The sequence below is a fragment of the Orcinus orca genome, chromosome 10, assembly GCF_937001465.1.
Source record: "Orcinus orca chromosome 10, mOrcOrc1.1, whole genome shotgun sequence".
Lineage (NCBI taxonomy): Eukaryota > Metazoa > Chordata > Mammalia > Artiodactyla > Delphinidae > Orcinus > Orcinus orca.
This window is the reverse complement of record NC_064568.1, coordinates 26,467,934-26,489,917: the sequence shown is the minus strand read 5'-3', so window position 1 is coordinate 26,489,917 and position 21,984 is coordinate 26,467,934. Positions and strand designations below refer to the sequence as shown.

Here is a 21,984-nt window from a genome sequence, read left to right as displayed (position 1 = left end):
GGTGATGTCCATTACTATTTACCATACACCTGCCCTTGCCCACTTTTTCCATGAATTCCAACGCTAGGATTTTTATTGTCAATATCTGTACATAAACTTCCAAGCTATGTAGGCAAGGACATTTACTGTAGCTTGTAACAGCGACAACATATGGAAACAACATAAATTACTAACCATAAAGAGTCATAATTAGTATATACGCACATATGTGAGATAATATTTGGTAATGTTAGCTGTTTAGGGAGGGCTGTTTGCTTGAATTTCTTTTCTCTCTGGTATACTGCATGCCTTGCTTCAGGATCAAAGGGCAGAGCAAAATGCAAATGTCAAATAAATAGAAAATGTTTGGCTTTTGAGTTTCAAAAAGTTTCAAAAGCCTTGACCCTGATATTTAGAAGCTTGTGCAGTAAATAAGAGAAACTTACCTATCTGGCCCCATAAATTAAAAACTTCCTGGCTTGGGGAAACGAGGAAGTCAGAAGGGGAGCATATACGTGCACTGGAAAGGAGCTTCCATTGAAGGCTGAATCCAGGGGTGGGAAGTAACAAAAACTACAGACTATTTTGCTGAGTCTGAGCGAAAAGAACATTTGCTCATTAGGTAGATGCCTAGAAACGACCAAGCCCTCTCCTGATCCCCTCCCCCGCATTTTCAGAGTATCCTGACATAGTGTTAAAAGAGTAGGAACGGAATGGCTGCCTGGTGTAACTAAAAGATGGGTCTAAAGAGCCTGCAAGACCTCCTCCCAGTCACAGCATGGCAAAGTAATCCTGTGTGTGTGTGAGAGTGACTTATAGACATGAAGGAGAACCGAAGGATCTAACGAGACTGGAGTGAGAGCCAGAGATGATCACCAGAGATCTACTAGGGTGAAGGACCAGATGGGACAAATACATCTCAGCATCTGTCAGCATGGAAAGTCAACAACCAAGGACAAGACTCTGCAGCCACAACCTCTGTTCTACCTAAGCCTCGTGAACTCAGCTAAATGCCAGACCCAGAATTGGCAGATATTAAGTTTGGACTGCACAGGGGAATAGAATCCTAAAATAAAATTAAGTTGAATTAAAGAAAACTAAGGATGACTGAACGTCTTCCTTGCCTGAGTTAGTGGGATGAGAGAGTCTCTCACTTCACATACCATGAAATAATGTGCAGCTATTGAAAGTAATGAGGCAAGTATATATGCTCCAATGTGAAAGATCTGCAAGATAAACTTTAAATTAAAAAAGGCAAGAGAAAGAACAATTTGAGTAGTGTGCATTCCATTTGCATAAAAATGTTATATGTTCTAACTGTTCCCAGGATATGGAAGAAATGATTAACTGTGATTTCCTCTAGAAACTGAGACTCTTCATTTAATACCATTTTATAAAGATTTCTTTTAAACCAAGAGCTTATATTATTTTATGATATACATTTATTATATGTAATAAAATATCCTCTTTATCCTTAAGTCATGTTTTGCGATCCATTACATTTAATTAGAATTCCATTTATGTAGCATTTACTTTGATAATTTCAGAATATAGGATGAAAATATGTGTCTTTAACATCTTCTGAGTATAGCATAAAGCTGCCAAAGAGAATTCATTTGGTTTTCTTTTTCAGTGAGAAGAGGTGTTGCAATCTGCCTTAAGGGAAAACTGCCCTCTCGCCATCATTTCTGTAAAAGTGGATATGCAAACTTGTCTCACCACAAAGCTACAGAAAACTTTCCTAAAAACGCGTCAATAACCAGAATAAGGATGCATAATTTGAAGAATTGGACAAAGTCATACATTTTCATACACTCTAGCATATGGTCAAACATACAGGTCACAGACACTGGGCATATCATCAAAATTTACATACGCATATAAAGAATGGTTCCTTCAAAGTCATCCTATAGTTATTCCAAGTCACAGAAAACATTTAATAAGTTATTTTGGGGGAATTACTTCCACCGTTATGGCACGTTGTTTTGAATGACCTAGCAGGAACCAAATCATCACCCTTTAAGGATAAATTTAAATTTTAATAGCACTCAAAGGCCATTTAGAGTCAAGTATGGTGAATAAGGCAGTTGCTCAATTTAGATAATAAATTTACAGTAAAAAAAAAAAAGCATGGTATAACTAAAATAACATGACTGCTCTACAGCACTGAAGGAAACAATGCCTAGCCCCCAAAGAAACTTGAGTGTTTTAAAAACTATAGCATCCTTTGAACAATTGCATTGCCTTCCTAACAGACTACTTTAAATTAATTTGGATGACTAAGTTTTATCCTGTCTGTTAAAAACCAACCTAATGACTTACAGTAGCATTCTCTATATTATAATTGTTTTAAAATATGGAACTATAAGATTTTTAAAGCTATATTTCTAAATACTTTAGATCAGCATTTAAAGTGGGTCATGACCGAATAGCCAGAGCAATCTTGAGGGAAAAAAATGGAGCTGGAGGAATCAGACACCCTGACTTCAGATTATAATACAAAGCTACAGTCATTAAGACAATATGGTACTGGCACAAAAACAGAAATATATATCAATGGAACAGCATAGAAACCCCAGAGATAAATCCAGGCACCTATGGTCAACTAATCTATGACCAAGGAGGCAAGGGTATATAATGGAGAAAAGACAGTCTCTTCAGTAAGTGATGCTGGGAAAACTGGACAGCTACACGCAAAAGAATGAAATTAGAACACTCCCTGACACCATACACAAAAATAAACTTAAAATGGATTAAAGACCTAAATGTCAGACTGGACACTATAAAACTCTTAGAAGAAAACATAGGAAGAACACTCTTTGACATAAATCACAGCAAGATCCTTTTTGACCCACCTCCTACAGTAATGGAAATAAAAACAAAAATAAACACATGGGACCTAATAAAACTTAAAAGCTTTTGCACAGCAAAGGAACCTTAAACAAGACAAAAAGACAACCCTCAGAACGGGAGAAAATATTTGCAAACCAATCAACGGACAAAGGATTAATCTCCAAAATATATAAATAGCTCATGCAGCTCAATATTAAAAAAACAAACAACCCAATCAAAAAATGGGCAGAAGACCTAAATAGACATTTCACCAAAGAAGACATATAGATAGCCAAGAGGCACATGAAAAGCTTCTCAACATCACTACTTATTAGAGAAATGCAAATCAAAACTACAATGAAGTATCACTTCACACTGGTTAGAATGGGCATCATCAGAAAATCTACAAACAACAAATGCTGGAAAGGGTGTGGAAAAAAGGGAACCCTCTTGCACTGTTGGTGGGAATGTAAATTGATACTGCCACTATGGAGAACAGTATGGAGGTTCCTTCAAAAACTAAAAATAAAATTACCATATGGCCCAGCAATCCCACTACTGGGCAAATACCCAGAGAAAACCAAAATTCAAAAAGACACATGCACCCCAATGTTCACTGCAGCACCATTTACAATAGACAGGTCATGGAAGCAACCAAAATGCCCATCGACAGACAAATGGATAAAGAAGATGTGGTACATATATACAATGGAATATTACTCGGCCACAAAAAGGAACAAAATTGGGTCATTTGTAGAGATGTGGATGGACCTAGAATCTGTCATACAGAGTGAAGTAAGTCAGAAAGAGAAAAACAAATATCCCGTATTATTGCATTTATGTAGAATCTAGAACAACGGTATAGATGAGCCGGTTTGCAAGGCAGAAATAGAGACACAGATGTAGAGAACAAACATGTGGACACCAAAGGGGGAAAGCCGGGAGGGTTTTGGTGGTGGTGGGATGAACTGGGAGATTGGGATTGACATATATACACTAATATGTACAAAATAGATAACTAATAAGAAACTGCTGTATAAAAAAAATAAATAAAATTCAAAAAAAAAATAAAGTGGGTCATGAAACCAATTTAGTGGTTGCAACCAATATTAAAAATACACAAGAGAAAATACCAGAGTGCATCAAATGTAATCAGCATAGGTGTGATTTTATCAAACTGTTTCACTTATATATTTTTAGTCAAGCATTCACTATTCAGCAAAAACGTATTGAGCAAACACAATACACTTGTCAGCCATTTGGACCACCAACTGGTCATCTCTCACCTAGATGGTCTCTAAGATCCGTTCAACCTTAACATTCTCTGAAATACTGAAGTCCAAGTTAAATTGCCTTTTCAAATTTTTTTCCCAGGTAATATTTTTAAGTGATGACTGTATGCTGGAATTCTGTGAACACTTTACTATAGTATCTCATGTAATCTTTGTTCCAATTAAAATTGTTGCATAACAAACAAACCATTCTAAAACATAGAGGCTCAAAACCACAGCAATTACTTACCTAGTTCACGAATTTTCAGCTCAAACAGCAATCAACAGAGAAGGCTCATGTCTGTTCCATGTCGTGTCAGTTGGGGCAGCTTCACTGGGGTTGGAGAATCTGCTGTCAGGATGTGTTACTGCATGGCTGGCAAGTTGGTGTGGCTGCCAGCTGGGAGCTCAGTCATGGCCAAGGGCAAGGAGCCCCCACTCCTCTCCATGAGTTTCTAGGTCTTCTTCTCAGCATGGCTGGGTGGATGGGTTCCTAGAACAAGCATCCCAAGAGATAGTAAGTGGAGCTGCTAGTTTCTTAAGGCTCCAGAATCTGACACCATGTATTCCACTGGTGAAGTGACCATAAAGCCCAGATTAAATAGGAGGCACTGACTCTACTCATTTGATGAGAGAAGTGTCCAAAAATTGGGGTGCCATGTTTCAAACTGCCACATCTTCAAATAACCACATGAGGTGTATTTTCTATTAATACATCCCAATCTTATAGACAAGGCAACTGACACAAAGAGATGTTCATCAATTTCTCCCAAGGTCACACAGCTTTTACATGTCACCGAAGACCTGAGTCCAGGTCTTCCTGTGTCCACAGCCAGGCTCCAGTGACGCTGCTGTTCTGTCTCTTCTTGTGATTAGTGCATATAAAACTCTACAGCCTTCATAATTTATAGTCAGGATTTGTTGCTTAAGGGTAAATGACCCATGAGTTCCATAAGTTGAGAAAAATATGGGTAGGGATCTCATCTGATAGTGAGTAGATGAAAAGGTGAAGGAACTCAGAAATCTGTGGAAGAAATATGGAAGGATTAGCAGATACACGATCAATATCATGCTTGAATTGAAGCAAAATAATAACGAGAAAGTCACTCTTGACGTATTAACTTTTTTGAAAAAATTATGCCAGATAGAGATGCACATCCCTTAAGCATGAACTGAAATTCTTTGAGCCTTTAAGAGGAAAAGTGCTCTAAGTGAAAAGTAATTTTATTATAAGCTGAAACAAGCCCTATCAGCACATAGCAGGAGTATGTGTGTTTTTTTCTTATGTCTCCAGAACTGAATACTAAATAGGGTCTAGTATTTTTTTCTGTGATTTTAATTATAAGTGGTACTTAGATATTCAACATGAAACTCAGTTCTACCCTTTGAGAATAACCCTTGCTCTCTAACACAAAATATAAAAATATTCAAAATTCAGTAGGGTGCAAGACACATTATTGGCTTGTTGACAGAACAAATTTCTTCCTAGAAGGAAAAACACAGGAGCCATTCAAAGTCATAGAAATAAATGTGTTTTAAAGTGTTCAAGCGTAGAGTGGCAGTTTGGTTTCCAACGACATTCTTTAACTTCCAAAGGTGTGCTTTCTGTTTTTAAAAAACAAAAACTCTTTAATCCTGAGAAACAATGTAAGGACTGTTTTTTTGTTGTTTTGGGGGGTTTTTTACATCCTTATTGGAGTATAACTGCTTTACAATGGTGTGTTCATTTCTGCTTTATAACAAAGTGAATCAGCTATACATATACATATATCCCCATATCTCCTCCCTCTTCCGTCTCCCTCCCACCCTCCCTATCCCACCCTTCTAGGTGGTCACAAAGCACCAAGCTGATCTCCCTGTGCCATGTGGCTGCTTTCCACTAGCTGACTATTTTACATTTGGTAGTGTATATATGTCCATGCCACTCTCTCACTTCATCCCAGTTTACCCTTCCCCCTCCCTGTGTCCTCAAGTTCATTCTCTATGTCTGCGTCTTTATTCCTGTCCTGCCCCTAGGTTCTTCAGAACCATTTTCTTTTTTTTTTAGATTCCATATATACGTGTTAGCATACGGTATTTGTTTTTCTCTTTCTGACTTACTTCACTCTGTATCACAGTCTCTAGATCCATCCACCTCACTACGAATAACTCAATTTCGTTTCTTTCTACGGCTGAGTAATAGTCCACTGTATATATGTGCCACATCTTCTTTATCCATTCATCTGTCGATGGACACTTAGGTTGCTTCCATGTCCTGGCTATTGTAAATAGTCCTGCAATGAACATTGTGGTACATGACTCTTTTTGAATTATGGTTTTCTCGGGGTATATGCCCAATAGAGGGATTGCTGGGTCATATAGCAGTTCTATTTTTAGTTTTTTAAGGAACCTCCATACTGTCCTCTATAGTGGCTGTATCAGTTTACATTCCTACCAACAGTACAAGAGGATTCCCTTTTCTCCACACCCTCTCCAGCATTTATTGTATGTAGATTTTTTGATGATGGCCATTCTGACCGGTGTGAGGTGATACCTCATTGTAGTTTTGATTTGCATTTCTCTGATGATTAGTGATGTTGAGTATCCTTTCATGTGTTTGTTGGCAAACTGTATATCTTCTTTGGAGAAATGTCTATTTAGGTCTTCTGCCCATTTTTGGATTGGGTTGTTTTTTTGATATGGAGCTGCATGAGCTGCTTATAAATTTTGGAGATTAATCCTTTGTCAGTTGCTTCATTTGCAAATATCTTCTCCCATTCTGAGGGTTGTCTTTTAGTCTTGTTTAAGGTTTCCTTTGCTGTGCAAAAGCTTTTAAGTTTCATTAGGTCCCATTTGTTTATTTTTGTTTTTATTTCCATTTCCCTAGGAGGTGGGTCAAAAAGGATCTTGCTGTGATTTATGTCATAGAGTGTTCTGCCTATGTTTTCCTCTAAAAGTTTTATAGTGTCTGGCCTTACATTTAGGTCTTTAATCCATTTTGAGTTTATTTTTGTGTACAGTGTTAGGGAGTGTTCTAATTTCATTCTTTTACATGTAGCTGTCCAGTTTTCCCAGCACTTATTGAAGTGGCTGTCTTTTCTCCATTGTATATTCTTGCCTCCTTTATCAAAAATAAGGTGACCATATGTGCATGGGTTTATCTCTGGGCTTTCTATCCTGTTCCACTGATCTCTATTTCTGTTTTTGTGCCAGTACCATACTGTCTTGATTACGGTAGCTTTGTAGTATAGTCTGCAGTCCAGGAGCCTGATTCCTCCAGCTCCGTTTTCTTTCTCAAGATTGCTTTGGCTATTCAGGGTCTTTTGTGTTTCCATACAAATTGTGACATTTTTTGTTCTAGTTCTGTGAAAAATGCCATTGGTAGTTTGATAGGGATTGCATTGAATCTGTAGAGTGCTTTGGGTAGTATAGTCATTTTCACAATGTTGATTCTTCCAATCCAAGAACATGGTATATCTCTCCATCTGTTTGTATCATCTTTAATTTCTTTCATCAGTGTCTTATAGTTTTCTGCATACAGGTCTTTTGTCTCCTTAAGTAAGGACTGTTTTTATTTTTCAGTCAGTAATAAAAATCTTGGCTTCCATGATGTTCAATACACTAATATGTGGAGAAGAGGATGATGTATTTGATCACCAGACTTTCACACTCCATCTGCACTGCTGGAACAATGCCTGTTGCATTCATTCTTGTAATGCCAATACTTAGTATTGTGTTTGTGTTAAGGAAACCTTCAATAAACAATTGTTGAATGAATGAGATGTTTCATTTGTTTCAAGAAACAATATTTAGTCATAATCTATGTCCACTTAATGGATTTAAATCAGATTCATCTATATTTAAAAATACACTTTACCTTGCTTCCTTTTCTTGTTACAGAGCAACAGGCACCTTAGAGACCATCTCTTCTAAACCTTTGTTACAGATGAAGAAATGGAGCCTAGAATCACAAAATCTAGCAAACCTTGCCAATGTTCGCAGATGTTGTAGTGATTCAAACCAGGTAGACTCCCATCCAAGTGAACAAAGACGTTGCTATCCTCATTATCAGTGTGAAACATGGCTACCCCTTACCAAACCAAACATGTGCCCACATTCCCCCAAGTGGGGTGTGGCCTGGAATAGAGAAGAATGTATCACATAAACAAATTCAAGCATTTGTTATTTCTTTTTTTTTTTTTAAGCACCATTAGCCTTATTATTCTATCTTTACATCACTTTTTTTTAACTGCTACATTCAAATGTTGAAAAGTATCTGTTGTGTTTGTTACGATAGTTCCTGGTACCCAGTAGTTTAACAGGAAGAAAACAAACATAAAGTTGTATTTGTTACAGCATCCTCCTGAGTCTCACTTGTTCTATATACTGGTTACATCTATGGAGACTGGTTTGCCCACTCTGCTCAAGAGGCACAATGACTAGGAACCATGAAGACAGTTTCATTTCTTTTAAAATCAGTAGAAAAAAAGAAACAATCCAGATTGGATTACATTCATCCTTATACCAAAAGAGTCATAAAGTACAGTTGTTAATGTTTTTGTAGAGAAAGGGCCCATGAAGGCAAAACTTCCCAGGGTCCAAGAAAATCATGATGTGGCCCTGGGCTCTCCTAGGCTGCTTGAAGAACAGGTGACCCTACAGAAGTGCACTGAGCTCATTGAAAATTGGGGCTCAATGGGTGTCCCTGGCAGTTGGAAATAGTAAGCTGATGTCTGGCTCCCATCTGACAAATATCCTGGGTTAGGTAATGGTGGGGAAGTCAAAGCCAGTGGTGGAAACTGTGGGGAACATGCTCTCTCAACGTTTGTTGGGGAAAAGGATTCATATGTTTTTCCCGTGGACCAATCCTGGGCCGCATTTAAGAGCACTGTCATAGGGCTTTCCTGGACTGTCAATAGGACCCCAACAAAAGGGTGCCTGAAGGGACTGCCAGGTTCCTAAGCAGCTGCAGAAGGAGGACATGACTGGCTAAGGTAGGGGCACATGCCTCAGCTTAAGGGGGGACCAGGTGAGTGGTTCCTAACAGGAGTTGGGAGTGTCATTTTGAAGAAGAGAAAATCTTTCAGGCTGAAAGAGAATAAAGCAATTTATAACAATGTCAGTTAACTAAGAGCTTTCCTGCTCCACTGACCTCTGTTTGTTTTTGTCAGAAAGATGTTAACAAGGGGAAGAGGAAGGGCCAGAAAAAGGAAGAAGAAGCAAACCACACCATCCTCCACCATGTGTATGCTTCTTACCTGCATTAGGTCCTGGCTGGGGCATCGGAGAACAGTAAACTTCTACTCAGTTTTGCCATTTTGATGATTATATGGGAATGGGAAGTCTACATTTCAGAATCAAGACTATTTTAAATGACCATCTAACATTTTATTAAGAGAGCAATCCAGTCATGCCTGAGGTTTGTTTCAGGGGCCTCAGGGACCTTCCCCGCCTCCATCAAATACATTTTAAGAGGATCAAGGGAAGGGAAACAAACCAAAACAAAACCTGGCAATTTGTTCAGTATCATCCATTTCAGCAAAAATATTCTGATACGGTTAAGAATTTCAGAAATGGTTTCACAAATTCAGATTTCCTGTCACTTGAATATTCATTATTTCACATCATGGAATAATCATTCTTCATGCAAACAAACAGACACAATGAGCACAGAATTTAACACGTGACTTTACATGCCAAGTCATAAGTGAGGCAAAAGAGTCCCCAAAGAGCCTTTAAAGAGAGGAAGGTGCCAGTCAATAATAACACTACATCCAGGCAGCAGAAAGACTGGGGGCTGAGCAAATCCCCACTTCATGTTGTAGAACGTTGATCACATCCATCAGTCCATTCTTGATACATACAAGGCATGTGTTTGATTGTGATTGTTTCTGTTTATATAAAAATATTCATGGAAAATATGGAATATTTTGAAAATTTAGAGAACTTAATATCAAACCTGTTTTCATATGGGGGAGTTGAATGGAGTTGTTTAGCATTCAAAGTGAGTCTCCCAAATATACAATTTTTTGTAATGTCTTCACTGTGTCAATCTTCAATTTCTAGGTAATTTTACTTAGATGAAATATTTGTGAAAAAGATTTTTTAAATAACTTTAGTGATAATAAATGACTAAGAATCTAGGGCTTCCCTGGTGGCACAGTGGTTAAGAATCTGCCTGCCAATGCAGGGGACACAGGTTCAATCCCTGGCCTGGGAGGATCCCACATGCCACAGAGCAACTAAGCCTGTGCACCACAACTACTGAGCCTGCACTCTAGAGCCTGCAAGCCACAACTACTGAGCCCGCCAGCCACAACTACTGAAGCCCGTGCACCTAGAGCCCATGCTTTGCAACAAGAGAAGCCACGACAGTGAGAAGCCCGCACACAGCAACAAAGACCCAACACAGCCAAAAATAAAAAGAAAGAAATAAATTTATAAAAAATAAAAATAAATAAATGACTAAGAACCCATTTATATATTTAAGTATCCCCAATATATATTATACCAATTATAAGCATAAATTCTATTTTCCTAATAATATAAAGATATGATGTGCTTATGAATACAGAAAATAACTAATGACAAATTTTCCTCACAAATGCTTGACCATGGAAAGGTAGGTGTGAGGGTTCAAGTTGAAATGAGTATTCACACAACTGCTTTTAAAATATGGAAAGCCTGGGACTTCCCTGGTGGTCCAATGCAGGGGACGTGGGTTCGATCCCTGGTCGGGGAACTAAGATCCCACCATGATAAAATGTAAAGTGAAAAATGTAGGCCATGTAATAATCTATATGGTATTATCTCATTTCTGTAAAATATAGCATATATGCTATTTGAAATATATAATAATGTATGTATATTATATTTGGGGGATATATACACGCATAATATATGCAAATATATTCATATATTTTATGTATATATATCTAATATATGCACTTATATATACACACACATGCACATATATCTCTATACAGGAGATTGTATATTCTTCTGGGCAATGGAAGTAGCAGGTAGAAAAGAGGGATTTCTACCTTAAGTAGTTGTATATTATTTGAAATTTTATATGTATTACTCTTAAAATATCTGTAAAATAAAGAGAAGAAAGGCTGCCCGAAGTGTTAATGTGCTTGTATTTCTCTCCATAAACTCTGCATAGGCACAAACACGTGCAACTTACACATTAAACCAAAAAACATTACCTTTAATTAATCTTTATACAGCGAGATAAAAGCCATCAGAGAAAATTACATTTTTCTCTTGGTTAATTTAAACCATGCTAAGGAAAAAGTAATCCAACACTCATTTTATTAAATGAAGACTTTCATAAACATGCTCCATTTCTTATTCTACCATTGAGCATAATCGGTCCTTGGCTAGAGAAATAACAGCACTAAGTAGTGATTAACATTTTTTTTTTTAACTTCAAGACATCAACCTGGAATTGCTAGATCTATCATATTTTAAAATTAAATTATTTTTTAGAGCAGTTTTAGGTTCCCAGCAAAACTGAGCAGAAGGCACAGCGATTTCTCATATACCCCCTGCTCCCCACCCCCATGAGCATAGCCTCCCCTGTTATCAACTTCCACTACCTGAGTGGTATAATTTTCACAATTGATGAAGCTATACTGATACAACATAATCACCCAATGTCCATAGTTTACAATATGGTCAATCTTGGTGTTGCATATTATATGGGATTGGAAAAATGTATGACATGTATCCATCATTATGGTATCATTCAGAGTATCTTCATTGCCTTAAAAATCCTCTGTGTGCCACCTGTTCATCCCTCCCTCCACCCTAACCTCTGGAAACCACTCTTGTTTTTCCTGTCTCCATAGTTTTGCCTTTTCCAGAATGTCATATAGCTGGAATCATACAGTATGTAGCCTTTTCAGATTGGCTTCCAATGTTTAAACGTACATTTAAGGTTCCTCCATGTCTTTTCATGAATTAATAGCTCAATTTATTTTTTTAATCAAGCATGTTCATGTCACCTCATTTAACGTCCTATAACACTAAGGTAAAACAAGATATCCTTTGGATATCTTGAAAAATAAATGAGAACAGTGCTTTTCTTGAGAACAAATGATGTTCCAAAAATCATTACTCAGAAGACTGAAACTAAAGAGCATATAAAGATTGAGAACGTGGAATGTATAAGAATAAACTTAACCAAGGAGGTAAAAGACTTTTACAGTGAAATTATAAACACTGATGAAAGAAATCAAAGGCATAAATAAACAGAAAGACATCTGTGTTCATGGATTAGAATCCGTAATAAGGTTAAAAATGCCCATAGCACCCAAAGCAATCAATCTACAATCAACGCAATTCCTATTTAAATCCCAAGTGCATTTTTCACAGAAACAGAAAAAAATTTTTAAATTCATATGGAATCACAAAGACCTTAAATAACCAAAACAATCTTTAGAAAGAAGAACAAATCTGAAGGTGTCACGCTTCCTGATTTCAAAATACATTATAAAGTTACAGCAATTAAAATAGTTGGTACCCACATAAAGACAGACGTAGACCAATGGAACAAAATCGAGAACCCAGAAATAAACACAGGCATTTACATTTAACAGATCTTCGACAAGATTGCCAAGATTACATAATCGGGAAAGGATAATCTCTTCAACAAAAGGTGTTGGGGAGGCTGGATATCCATGTGTTCTTTACCACAATTTAGAAACAGTTGAGAATGTAGGTGATCATCTCCGTAATATTTAATTAGGTAATTGGGGTTGGTAACGAAATAAAAGGCTCATCAATATCTCCAGTTTCCAGTTGTGGTCTGAGAGATGCATATTTTAGACTCTGGATAATTAGAAGGTATTAAGATAAGTTCAAACTCTCAAGAATTACTGGCTTCAAACTTGGCTTCACTTCCATTTAGTTGTATGAACTTGGGCAAGCAATTCATCTGTCGATGCTTCAGTTTTATTATTTGTGAAATATGGATAATAACTAACTCATAGTGTTATAAGGAGCTTATCATAGTGCCTGGCACATAGCAAACTCTCAATAGAAGTAACTTCCAGGGATGCTGTTGATGACCATGCTGACCATGGTTTGGGGACAGGATTCTTTCATTTTCTGTCTCATCTCCCTCTTTCTTTCTTCCTTTTTTTCTTGCTTCCTTCCTTCTCTCTTTTTTAGTATTTTTTTTTAAACCTGTCTTCTATTTCTGGCAAAGAGCCTGTGTAATTGTACCTTTCTTCTGGGTATTATTTGCCAAGCAGGTGTAAAGTGCAGTGCAATGTAATTTAGTAAAACCTAATTTAGGTTCTGGATTTGTGCTTCTCTCCGTGTGAGTGGCTCCAGCAGGGTCCTCACACAGCTGTCATGCCCTGTGAAAGAACCCAGGCCAGCAGAGAATATGACCATGAAGGACCAAAGGAGCCAATTTTCTAATGTTTCATATTTGACTTAATTTTTTTTTTACTTAAAGGTTTAGATTAGGAAGGAATAAGTAAATGTGTTCTTAGAATCACTGTACAGGGTAAGGTTTTCTTTTGCCTCGTTCAGAGCAGATGCAAAAGCCATTTTGTCATACTGCAACACAAGGTCTAAAGACCATCTGGAGAATTTATTAAAATTAAAAGGATGCAATACAATTTGGATTACATACTTTTATTAAAGATATGAGAGAATCGATCTGATCTTTTCTATCTTCACCATCTGTAAGTTTTTTATATATAAATGTTTCTTAAAACAAGAATAAAATTATTAGAGATTGCAAACACTGCCAAGTAAAACTATTTTTTAAGAAAATTATAAAAATCCCTGCCAAAGCTCTAGTTATAAACATTAAAGAAATAAAAAAACTTTCATGTTGAACTGTTATTTTTTGAGGTGTATCAGGAAGCCTCCCTCCTAAAAATGTTTTGAATGACTCAATATTCTTACCAACCAAAAAGAGAGAAGTATTTTGGGGGAAAAGAAATATGAATTATGAAAAGAAGAAGGGAAATAGAAGAAAACAAATGATTTTTCTAAAGTATTATAAGTAGTGGTTGTGTGATAACTACTTGGGGTGCAAATATCATAGACCATCTCCTTACCACTGGGGTAGGTCATATTTCTTGGCCTTTTAGTAACTTTCTGTATTAGATTCTTCTGAGTGCTTAACTTGTAACTCCTTTATTCTTTCTTACAAAGTGATGTGGGTGGTATAATTATTAACCCCATTTTACAGATAAGGAAACTGAGTGACAAGAGTTTAAGGGACTTACTTGTTCAAGATCACACACCTAGGAAGTGATCAAGCCAGCATATGATGAACTCAGTGAATCTGATTCCAGAACTTGTGTCATTACCTTTTATGCTGGACTCTTGCCTGGGGAAGAAGAATTTACCTCATTCAAAAATTGCAGTGAGGGCTTCCCTGGTGGCGCAGTGGTTGAGAGTCCGCCTGCCAATGCAGGGGACACGGGTTCGTGCCCCGGGCCGGGAAGATCCCACATGCCGCAGAGCGGCTGGGCCCGTGAGCCATGGCCGCTGAGCCTGCTCCGTCCGGAGCCTGTGCTCCGCAACGGGAGAGGCCACAACAGTGAGAGGCCCACGTACCGCAAAAAAAAAAAAAAATTGCAGTGAGTGGTGTGAGATTAACTCAATGCTGTTGTGATCCACGAGTCTATGAAAACGAGGGAGTGATCCAAGGAGAACGTCTAAAATGATGAGCATTTTGGAAAATACAGCTAATGATGAATGACAAAAATAATTAGAATGATTGAGCCTTTGAGAGGGGAGGGTATTTTTCTACTTGTGTTCATGGAATAATAGTAGTAGTAGTCATAAAAGTAGTAATAGACTATGGTGCCCATCTTTACTTTCTTTCTGCAGAGGAATTTTGTTTATGTTTCAGCAAGAAAAATATTTTTGCCTAAAGCTTGTGACTTTTTCAGATTTGCAATGGAAAATGCATATCCTCTTTTTCTTGGAAAGTTATGAGGGTGGGAGAAAAATCATGACTCTGCTGTTTACTATCCATAAAAGATTAGCTGAGATTTTTAAATTTCTTTGAGCCTGTGTTTTCTTGTCTGAACAAGAAACAGCAGTACATACGTATATGGTTGATGAGGATATTAAATGAGGTATGCCTATAGGGGTGCTTAGCATTCTGTCCAGCAACTACTTAACACATTCCAAGAGTCACTATTATGATTACTGTTACCATTATTCCCTGCAGTCAATGATAATTGCTCTGACATGAGTTTTGGTCCTCTAACGGGCAGGTACTAAAGCTTGGTCATACTGACACAGATAACTTTTGTTTAAAACAAAGATGGAAGTAGAAATAGCAAAAGCATTTTATGATGTGAGTTCACCCTGGCCAACCACCCTTGAAATTTTATATCAGTTCTGATAGTTAATTAAGAATGATCCTACTTGAATGCTAAAAATTCCATAGGAAGCCTATGGAATCTTATTTTGTGACGAAGTTTTAAGCCAAACAAAAAACACACATCCTTACATGTTATTGAAGCCATTTAAGACTGAAACATAGGTAAGTAAAGATGGCTTTACCCGATCATTGGGTGGAGAGATAATGCTATCTTTATTGTAAAATTAGAGATCTTGAAAATACTTCCACACCATCTCCTGTCCTGTGTACCAGTGACCCCATGCAAACCAAACACACAAATAAATATTACACAAACACGCTACTGGCTTTTGCTTTCACCCTCACTAGTTAAGAAAAGATTTGGAAAGATAAGGTTAGTAGTATGAGCAGAGGGTGAAATATGTAATATTTTGAATGACTTTCACTCATTACGTACTTCCAGTATTTTAAATATCATAATGTGTGGGTAGTATTTCCTCCTGTATTAAGTTGCTATGGATAAATTTTTTTTTTTTTTTTTTTTCGGTACGCGGGCCTCTCACTGCTGTGGCCTCTCCCATTGCGGAGCACAGGCTCCGGACGCGCAGGCTCAGAGGCCATGGCTCATGGGCCCAGCCGTTCTGCGGCATGTGGGATCCTCCCAGACCGGGGCACGAACCCGTGTCCCCTGCATCAGCAGGCGGACTCTCAACCACTGCGCCACCAGGGAAGCCCACTATGGATAAAATTTTAAATTACTTTTTCCTTTTTGCCACAAGAGATATAGGAAGATTAAACCCAGGTATGTTATTCCCTGAGAATGAGATTTAATTTGCCTGAATAACTCAAGTCTGTCTACAGCAGGTTGGTACTTTGGTTTTTGGTAGTTTTGATTCAGGATTAACCCTCTTTGAGATTCAAAATGGTTTTTTGAATTTTGTTTATTTTCTTGTCATCAAATATTGGAGCTTGAACAAATTGGGCTTATGGTATATCCCACTACAAGGTAAGACCTGTGAATTCAGGAATTTTGTCAAGCTGTTTATAGTTTACAGAGCAATACTAACCCATAGTAGCAGGCAGTCCTTACTTGTCGAATGCATACATCAAGGTTTCTCAACCTTGGCAACTACTGACATTTTCCATTTGATTCTTTGTTGTGGGCAGCTGTCTTCTGCATTGTAGGATGTTGAACAACATCGTTGGCCTCTACCCTCTAGATGCCAGTAGGTGTCAGTAGCACCAACCCACCCCTCCCAGCTGCGACAACCTCATATGTCTCCAATTATTGCCAAATGTCTTTTGGGGGAGGGAAGGGTCCACATTGCCCTTTATTGAAACCACTGCAGCAAGTGAATGTATTGCCTTGACATGTCAAAGGAAATCTTCCAAACTATAAGTTCCTGGCTGAACACGAATGAAGAATTTGGAAGCTATTTGATTTACATAATCAATACAGGGCACTAAAATGGATCATTTACTCTCCACCAATGTTAACAGGATTATTGAATCCTTTCGAGAGATTTGTTATTGTAAGAGGGAAATTATCTTTCGTCATCATGGGGCAGAAGAGAAGGGGTCACCCTCAGCCACTGAGAGTAATATTGTGGCAGTGTTTTATCATCCCTCCTACTTCTCCCAACCCAGTTCTTAAAGGAACCTAATGTTATTTCCAGGTCCGAATACAGAGGTTCTAGCCCCAATGTCTACAAAGTATTTAACATTGCAAATGGGATATGGAACTCTGGGTTATTTTGGTGACGCAGCTGTTGACAGCTCATACATTTCTGGAACGTGAGAAGCATCCTCTGACAATGTGCAATTGTTGTCTAAGCGACTACATTGCCATTTGCCACAGTTCTGGCTCCCTTCACGTGGTGTTTAGAGGACTTGGAAAATTTGCCACCGTATTAGCAAGGAGGAACGTTGGGTGTGAAGACAGGCCTGGGGGAATAGGCTCAGTCATCACACTTCATCCTCGCCAAGTTCTCAGCTCAAATGAAATGCAAGTGGATGGTATTTTAAATAAATCAATCTCTCTGTCTAAAGAGATACAAATGTTTAGATGATCTTAGGCACATCACTTAGCCTTTCTAACCTGGATATACTATCCATAAAAGAGGGGATGGCGGTGATGCTTAAATGATGTATTTAAAGTACCTAGCACAGTGGCTGGCATGTAGCGAGAACTGAAATGATATAAGCTATTATGATAATTATCATCATTATTAAACATATGCAGGAGGTGTTACACCGCATAAGCTAGTTGACAATAATGGAAAGAGGAAGGATTCAAGGACAATGAAGTCATACAGGGTGGAATCTTGGTTCAGCTACTTACTAGCTGTGTGAACACTTGTATCAATCAGCCTAGGTTATGCTGCATTGTAGTAAAAAAAAGACTTTAACATCTCAGTTGCTTACAGCTACAAATTAATTTCTTGCTCAGCTCCACATCCATCAAGGTCCAGTTGCAGCTCTACACTACATCAGTCTTATGCCAAGACCCAGGCTGTGAGTGTAGCCTCTGTGTAATATTGTACATTGTATTCATCATAGCAGAAGGAAATTAACAAGATGGCAAATCATGAAGAAGTTCTTAAAACTTCCGCTCAGAAATGCATTCATCACTTCTGCCCACAACCATTGACCAAAGCAAGTAACACTGCAACTCCTGAGTTCAAAGGGGCAAGGATATATAGCGGAGGGGCACTGCAGAGAGCGACAAGACGGTGCCACAATCGACCACGCCTCTAATGTGGGCCTCTGAGCCTTCACCTTTGCTTCTGTAGAAGTGTTAGCAGAAATTCAACTAATTCAACTAATACACACGGAGAGATTATGATGTACCAGACTCTGCCCAAGATACGTTATCTACAAAACCTCATCGAGTCCTCATAACAACCAGCTAAATTAATGTTGTTGGCTCCCTTTGACAGATTTTTAAAAACATGAGGTCTTGAGGACGTTAGATAACCTCACACACAAAATCATATACAAAAATTGCAGGACACACAGTAAGTATTTGTAGTTACATAATGGCTTATTTTTGAAACAACTTGTTTCTAATTGTTTTAGACTCTATCTGCATGTAGGAAGAGCAGTAGGCTCAAAATTGGCTGGCTGCAGATGGTGCAACTAGCCCTCTGGAGTTCTGACTCACTAACTTTCTAGTTTTTCTCCAACAAAACCCACGGGCAGGGGGCATCTACATTGGACACTCTTTCTTACCCAGTTTTGGCCTGCTGCCTCCCCTTCTCAGACTCTATTCATTTGCATCTTTCTCCCCAACTCCTGAATATTAATTACTCTCCCTCCTCCTCTTCCCCCCATCCCCCAACTCCAGACCTTTTTGGCAAATCTTATTAGTAAACAGATGGGCTATCTGTGTTGCTGGGAGACCACTTCATACATGGGGTCCAGTCCAAAGGGAGTGAGAAGGAAGGGGACATATCAACTACATGGTGGAATGGCTAAGCGTGCTGAAGACGACGACTCCTTCTTTTCTGATTATTTTGAATTCAACTCTGGCTTCATTCTCTGCACTCCCCTTCCATGGCCCTCAATTCTGTCATCCCTAAAATGAGAATAACACTACTACTAACCCATGGGGGTTTTGTGAATATTTAATGAAGTAATGTTTATAAAGCCCTTAACACAATTTGTGATTCATAGAAAGAACTCAATTGTCTTGTTGTTGTTTACTAGTTTTGGCAAGCTTAGCAGACTAAGGGAGAAAGAGTATGAGTTGAGGTGGGGATGCACTCAGGCCTATTTATGACGGACTGGGGGAGCTTCATTCGAGGGTTGTATCCTAGGCAAAGTATCCCAGTAGAAACAGCATGAGTTTTGAAGGAACTTGAATTCCAATCCCTGTTTAGCCCCTCATGAGCTATGTTAGCTTAGCAAATTCAGCCTCGCGAAGTCTATTTTTTTTTTCCTACTTTAAAAAATGGACATTATAATTCTCTCCTGACCTCACACAGTGGCCATGGGATTACCTGCCTGGCACACTGTCCCATATTTTCATGATTTATTCGTTTCCCCTCTCCCCCTTCTAGCTCCCTTCCCCCTGGCCTGACCCTCCGCTTACCCCTGAGGTAACGGGCAGTGTTTAGCCTGTTCCTTGATGTATCCCAGCACCTGGCACTGCTTGGTCACATGGAGAACGTTCCATGAAGGCTGAGAGGAATGACCGAGTCAGCAGTCTTTCTTTGGTGTTCAGAAGTCACCAGAACGCACACACCTCCCCACGTAAGGTGTGGGCTGCCTCTCTCTCTTACCTGGAAACCCCGTCCTCAGGCAGGGGACCGTCTTCCTGAGGGTGCCAGCCTGCTTTCCCCAAACCTACAGCCCCAAAGTTGCCCTGGAGCCTCAGGGAACCGGGCGCGAGCGGCCGCGCCGCTCCCAAGGTCGCATTTGGGCCTCGCCCACCTCCTCGTCCTCCCTTCCGGACCTCGCAGCTGGCCAATTGCAGCCTCCCCCGGGCCGCTGGGCGGGCTCCAGCGCCGTCCCGGTCTCCCGCCTCCACCGCAGCTCCGCCTCCCCACCCGCCCCTCCCACTCTCGCCGCCTGTGCTCACCTCACCCGCGCGCAGGCTTCGAGAACCCAGCGTCCGCGAGCCCGCGCCCGGCACCCAGCACTCCCCGGCCTAGCTCCTCCGGCTCTTTCGGAAAGGGGGCTTCTGGCTCTGAGGACGAGGACGGTAGTGGCCCTCAAACTTCATTTTCAAAGGCACCACTGGTTGAGAAGACCGAGCGAGGCGAGCTATGGACCCCGTGAGCCAGGTAGGACCGACTGGGCAGCGCGGGTGATGCCGCGGGACCCCCGGGCTCCGGATGCTGCGTCTCCAGACCCTTCCTCACGCTGTCTCTTTCTCTCTCTTGCCTCCTTGGTCCACAGCTGGCCTCGGCAGGCACCTTCCGGGTGCTGAAGGAGCCCCTTGCCTTCCTGCGAGCCCTGGAATTGGTGAGTAGCGGTGTGTGTGCGGGGAGGGGACCGAGGCGGCGAACCAGTAGGTGAGGAGAGGTCGGGTGCGGTGCTGTCTGCTCGGTTCTGCTCCAAGCCTGGGATGCAAAAGCCGCTTCCTTCAATCCTCCCCACTCCCCAGGTGCCATTCCGGGATGGCGGGGACAGGATGTAGGGTCCCGGCTTGGAGGCGGGAACGTGGACGAGTTTTTGCAGGCGCTTAGACGAGGTGTCATGTCTCATGTCACCGAGGCGCTTGCACACGCTCAGGGGCTGGGGAAAGAAGCCTCCTGGGGAGACCGGGAGGGGAACAGATGGGGGAGCTGCCGCTGGGCTCTGGCTGCTCACCTGGATTATTGCGGGGGTGAGGGCGTGAGAGGAGGGACCGGGGCTGAGCGGAGTAGCGAGCGGGGAGGGCTTTGCCAAGCTGGGAAAGTTGGTGAGCACTGGGGCAGCTCTCCGCCCCGCCCGGGATGCTTGGAAGCGCTGTGATCCGCGCTCCGCAGCCGGAGCTCCAGGGAGAGAGAAGCTTCGAGGCTGTGAAAGATACTGCCGTCGAGAGCGCGACTCCTTCTTCCCATCTCAGAGTTTCTCTACCCTGGCTGCTCTCGAGGGCTTTTCTGATTTCTTCTAGAACCTCCCAGCCTTCTCTGTGGAGCTTGCTTCAGCGACGGGGCTTTAGGAAGTTATAGTACTCTTCTCTTCTGTCCCCTTAACAAACAACTTGATAGTCCTAGGGCAACTTATCTGTTGGCAGAGGAGTGAGGCGCAGAAACAGTTACCCAGGGGGCCACAGAGCAATGTTAGTGTCAATGCTTGCATGATGGTTATTCAGAGTGAAATCTGCGGGTCACACATTCTCTTGCTAGGAGCTCTGAAAGGCAAGCGAACCTATCTGAACAGAAAGTTCAGAGCCCGTCATGTAGCATTAATCACAGGCCCTATCACTGACTAGCTGGGAAGTTATGTAAGAGCGTGTTCTGTCCTCCCAGATCTTAGCTCCAAGGCCCAGTATCCGGCTTTGGCAACACAAACTGTGGTACATGCTTACGTGGATGATCTACATTTGCCTTGTTTGTAAACCTGCATAAAAATGCACAAATATATCAACCACACATAACATCAGGACAGCATTTGGAAGGCTTCAACTATTGGTTTGGGGATAGCTATTCTAAAACTGTTTTCCTCACAGCCACCGGTTAAAGCAAGCAGGACTCACAGTCTGGGCAGCTTTCAGTTGACTTTCTCAGAGTTCTGTCCACATTTGATCATTCAGCCATTCAACAAACATTCTCTGTGGGAGAGTGATTTTTTTGCTCAGTGTAAAGGCTCCATTGTCAAGCCATTGTCTCTCCAAACAAAATTCAAAGGCCTGACATCATTTCTGACAGAATCTCTTATTGTTTCACACTGTCACTGTCACTCACCTGAAACATTAGTTTGTATCCCCTTCAGTTGCAACGTTATTTCATGTCACTCCCCACACACAGCCTCTATGAGTATCTTTCAGAGTGTGGTAAACCTGGATGAATTTTTTTTTCCATGCAGATTTCTGGACACGAAATAAAAATATTGGGAATGTGGGTGCCCAGGAATCTGGATTTTAAA

General features: G+C 40.3%; 2 protein-coding genes across 2 annotated transcripts in view; one reads left to right on the top strand and one right to left on the bottom strand.

Annotated features, from left to right (window-relative positions):
- CADPS (calcium dependent secretion activator) overlaps window positions 1–19,836 on the bottom strand; it is a 783,217-nt gene extending 763,381 nt beyond the window's left edge. Inside the window, exons 1-2 of the mRNA XM_049715275.1 lie at window positions 19,692–19,836; window positions 4,333–4,575 (exon numbers count right to left, since the gene is read on the bottom strand). The gene's annotated coding sequence lies outside the window, so the exon portion shown is untranslated. The remainder of the gene's footprint in view (window positions 1–4,332; window positions 4,576–19,691) is intronic.
- Window positions 19,837–19,969: 133 nt separating this feature from the next.
- Window positions 19,970–21,984, top strand: part of SYNPR (synaptoporin) — a 290,962-nt gene continuing 288,947 nt past the window's right edge. Inside the window, exons 1-2 of the mRNA XM_004267984.4 lie at window positions 19,970–20,195; window positions 20,311–20,376. Of these exons, the coding sequence (XP_004268032.1) occupies window positions 20,178–20,195; window positions 20,311–20,376 (84 nt within the window). The 5' untranslated portion in view covers window positions 19,970–20,177. The remainder of the gene's footprint in view (window positions 20,196–20,310; window positions 20,377–21,984) is intronic.